The sequence below is a fragment of the Agelaius tricolor genome, unplaced genomic scaffold, assembly GCF_023055355.1.
Source record: "Agelaius tricolor isolate 1412-34295 unplaced genomic scaffold, bAgeTri1.0.p SCAF_19, whole genome shotgun sequence".
Taxonomy (NCBI): Eukaryota; Metazoa; Chordata; class Aves; order Passeriformes; family Icteridae; genus Agelaius; species Agelaius tricolor.
The window spans coordinates 16,537,269-16,541,254 of record NW_027269279.1 but is presented as its reverse complement, the minus strand read 5'-3'; the positions used below and the strand labels follow the sequence as shown (position 1 = coordinate 16,541,254).

Below are 3,986 nucleotides of genomic sequence, written 5' to 3'. Positions count from 1 at the left end.
TCACTGCTGCAGGAGGGCTGTCAGTGGCAGCCGCCCCCTCCCCCCCCGCGACGCCGGGACGGTGGCGGCTCCCATGGGCGCGCGGGGCGGGGGCGGGGCAGAGCTCTGCCGGACGCTCCCGGGGCTGCTTCCCCGCCGTGGGTGTGGAGGGGCCGTTGCGCGGGAGCTCGGTGTGGAGCGCATCGTCGGAAGTGTCGGAAGCAGCGCCGTGTGCCGAGCGTATCGTTGGAAGTGCAGGTGGCGGCTCGTGGGGCGGTGTCTCTTTGCTGGGCCCCTCTGGTGGTGGCTGCCGCCCCCGCCCGTGTTTGCGCCGAGGCAGCGAAGGGCGCTGCAGCACCCCCCAATTAACAGCGGTTCCCTTGACAGAATTCCCCTTAAGAAGCAGAAACCGAAGGGCTCCGTTGCTGCCGCTGCTCGCTGCCCTCGAACTGTGTATGTATCCCCCGTTAGCCCCGCGGAGCCACACCAGGAAGTGGCGGGTTTGGAACATGATTTGCGCTCGTTCACCCGGGCAGGGGGAGACGCCGTATGTGGTCGGCTGTTGCGGAGCTGCATCGTTTACTTGATGACTTGCTGTGTGTGGTGGCGTCTTTAATTTCTGTCCGTCCAGCAAAGCCAATTCCATAATTTTTCAAGCATTCTTGTCACCTCTTCTGCTCTGTGGACGCACAGAAACTGATATGTAGGGGCCTTAAACAGAAACGAGCTTGATCCTTGTGCTGCACAACCCTTGGGTACAAGCTCCCAACTCTGTACCTTATTATAAGTGGTTTAACTGCTCTGCTAGTTCCCCCAAATCACTTTAGTACCGGGAATTTCCTCTCGTTTTTAACAGCTGGGTTGAGATCAAGTATTTTATTGTAAGCCAGTGTTTCTCAACTTAATCAGCTACCTCCTACTTACTCCTATGCCCCTATCTTTTTTCAAGAGATGCACCATATTAGTCTTAAGAGCATTGTCAGCCTTTTTAATGTGTGGTTTACTTTTTTAGTGTGCAGCACACATGAACACACCACTTTCTCCTCACACATTGATCTTGGCTGCTGGAAAAACCCACTCAGTATCCTGAATGCCTTCAATATAGGACTTAGCAGCAGTGCTGGAATTGCTGTGCTTCTTTTAATTTAAGATACAGATTTCAATGAAAAAAAGCCTTCTGTCAAGATTTAATTTACCAGTATTTAGCCAAAATCCAAGGGCTGATCTATGCAGTTTTTACTTAAAGTCTACTCATTAAAAGTGTAGCCTCACTGTGCTGGCATTCCATGACTGGAGCAGCTCAGAGGAATTTGTCTCATTCCAGTACGGAGTTTCATGACCCGGCTGCTGCTCGTGGCCCAGCCTCTGATTGAAGACCTGGGCCAGACCTGTTGCTTTAATCTTCCTGAAACCTGGTTTATTCGGGTTTTGAACGTTCCCTGGCATAGCAGAATCTGCGCAGATTTTTCTAAACCAGAGACTGTTCAGATGCATCTCAACAACCAAGCCCGGCTCCCCCGAGAGCCGCCTAGCACACAGTACCATCAGGCCGCGCCTGGCCTGCTGGCACGGGCAGGTCCGCACCACAGCGACGGGCCCCGGCACGCTGTGCGCTCTGCGGGCAGCAGCCTGAGAGCACCCGCTGCGGGCGGCTGGGCCACGCGGAACGCTGCGGTTGACCCTGGCGACGGGCGGGGCGACTTCCGCGGGGCCCGGCGCGGCTTCCGGTAGAGGCGGGAGCAGCGGATCCAGGTGCGGCGCTCGGTTCTGCCCGCTCCGCACCCTCGGCCGCCGCCATGGCCCGCAAGAAGCTGCACCGGCCTATCGCCGCCATGGCCAGGAAGATACGCGAGTACAGGGCGCTGAAGGATCGGCCGCGGGACTCTGAGCGCTTCGCCGTGGACTACGAGACCATGCGGCGGCCGTTGACGCAGAAACGGCTGCCCGTGCGAGCCTGGGAGGACGTGCGGAACGAGAACCGGCTGTTGGCGCTGCTCTGCCGCCTGCCGCGCTTCGGCGTGGGCCGCACCGTCACCCGCAAGTCCTGGCTGTGGGCGCACCGCGAGCCATGCTACTGGGTCATCACCAAGGTGAAGGCGGACTACACGGCCGAGGTACCTGCCCCGTCCCGCCCGCCGCCCCCCCGCGCCCTGCGGAGCTCCCGCCATCCACCCCGCCGCGACCCACCCTCAACAGGTTCCTCTTTTCTTTGCAGAACATGGACCATGGAAGAGCTTGGGGCTACCTGACCTTCAAAGGTAAAACCAGCTCGTTTTCCCACACATGGGGGCAGAGCTAGAGAGCACTGGGTGCGTGAGGGTAGCAGAGAAACCGCAGGCTGCCTGACTGGGAAATTTGTTTTTCTCACATCTTTTTATGGGAAAAGAAGTTCCTTGCATTTAGGGAATCTAGCCCCTTCACAATGTCTTTCTAAGGAATGCTGTGGGAGAGCCAGTGGAATATGACCTTGGGGAACAGCAGCACTAAAGGCTTATTAGATGAGCTGACAGACTGTTCTGAGACTTTCAAAGCAAGACACAGTATGAGCATGAGGGTATTCCAATTTAAATTGTCTCTAAAAAGGAAAAAGTGCAATGGCAATGAAGTTGTGTTACTGGAATTTTAATTTAATGATTGGAGTTGTATGAGTGAATTTTCCTTTTTAGAGTTGCTTTATATTAAGTATATAATTTTCCCTTACTGGAATTACTGAAATAGTACTCATTCAAAGGTTTTAAGTTGTTGGCCACTTCTAACACTTAGTTTTCCAGGAAGCTTTCATCAGTGTAGGGAGAAATTACTCTTGTTCTTTAACCATGGAAATGGAACTTGAGAGAGACAAAGCAAACCTTTAAATTAAGAGAGGGAATCACCCACTCAGCTGGAACCTGTTTCTATTTCTATTTCAATTCTCAAGGACAGAAGTGAGATCCTATAGTATAGCAGGGAATAATTTGTCCAGCCCTTTGAAAACTCTGTTGACTCTTGCCTTTTGTAGCATTTTTGGTGCCAAAGAGTCAACACTTGCTGTGTCTGGAGGCAGTTTTATGTGATGGTGTTACCCACTGGTGTTCATCATCTTTTCCCAGGCAAAACTGAAGAGGGAGTGAGGGAGATTGACAAAGCAATGTACCATGACTGGCGTATAGTGCCCAAACACGAGGAGGAGGCCTTCAAGAAATTCATCCCAGTGCCTGAGGTGACTGTTCGGTTCCTGCCATACCCACCACTGCTCCGAGCCATGATCCTTGCACAGTGGCAGAAGGAGGGAAAACCAATCATGGAAGAGCCAATTATTGATCTGGAGAAGGTCCTGGCCTCTCCCCAAGAGTGGGCAAATAAAAAAGCTACTGGAACACCGGTATAGAGACTTCTTCAGTGTCCTAAGCATCCCATGTGCTCTCACTACCTGTTAGAAGCTCAGTGCACAAAGGGTCTTACAGAGCCCCTCTGTGCCCATTGTCCTAGGATGTTTCCAGCTTTCTCCTCAGCCCTGTACACCTCATCTGAAAGGGAAGATGCAGATATATTCAGACTCCTCTTCCATAACTTTGGTTACAGTGAGCAGAGGAGTCTTCTTGGTTCCCTGGATAGTCTCTAAATACACAGCTTCAGCTGCAGCTTCAGCCAGCTGCAGTTCTTTGGAGCATAACATTTTTTATATAACTTGGGTCCTGCATGAATCACAGAAAAATGACTGTAAATATCACAGTATTTCACAGAGCTGTGAAAAAATGTATCTTCAAATGGAAATAAATGTTAATTCTGCAGCACAATTCTAAGAAAACCCATGATTTTTTTTCAATGCCGAGACATTGTGACAGCCAAATGGAGAGCCATTAGCTCAGGCACAGCATCTGGTTCTCTGCAGAATGATCTGTTACTAGCATATGAAGGCAGTGAACAAGAAGTGAGAAACATGACTTCAATACTAAGATAATCCAAAGCTATCCGTCTCTTACTCCCAAAGATGGCTGTCAAGAGATAGGGGAAATTATTTTCGCTCT

The 3,986-nt window shown here is 51.6% G+C and overlaps 1 protein-coding gene across 1 annotated transcript; it reads left to right on the top strand.

The window, feature by feature from the left end:
- The first annotated feature begins 155 nt into the window (after nucleotides 1–155).
- Nucleotides 156–3,755, top strand: MRPS34 (mitochondrial ribosomal protein S34). The gene is made up of 3 exons (XM_071444665.1): nucleotides 156–2,093; nucleotides 2,195–2,237; nucleotides 3,069–3,755. Exons 1-3 carry the CDS (start codon nucleotides 1,776–1,778, stop codon nucleotides 3,344–3,346), a joined length of 639 nt encoding a protein of 212 aa, XP_071300766.1. The 5' UTR covers nucleotides 156–1,775; the 3' UTR covers nucleotides 3,347–3,755.
- The last annotated feature ends 231 nt before the right edge of the window (nucleotides 3,756–3,986 follow it).

Bases quoted from the DNA above. Each gene is read 5' to 3' on its own strand.
- MRPS34 (XM_071444665.1), top strand. From the start codon at position 1,776: ATGGCCCGCAAGAAGCTGCACCGGCCTATCGCCGCCATGGCCAGGAAG. The intron at 2,094-2,194 runs GTACCTGCCCCG...TTTTCTTTGCAG, and splicing joins AGGCGGACTACACGGCCGAG to AACATGGACCATGGAAGAGC. The intron at 2,238-3,068 runs GTAAAACCAGCT...ATCTTTTCCCAG, and splicing joins GGGCTACCTGACCTTCAAAG to GCAAAACTGAAGAGGGAGTG.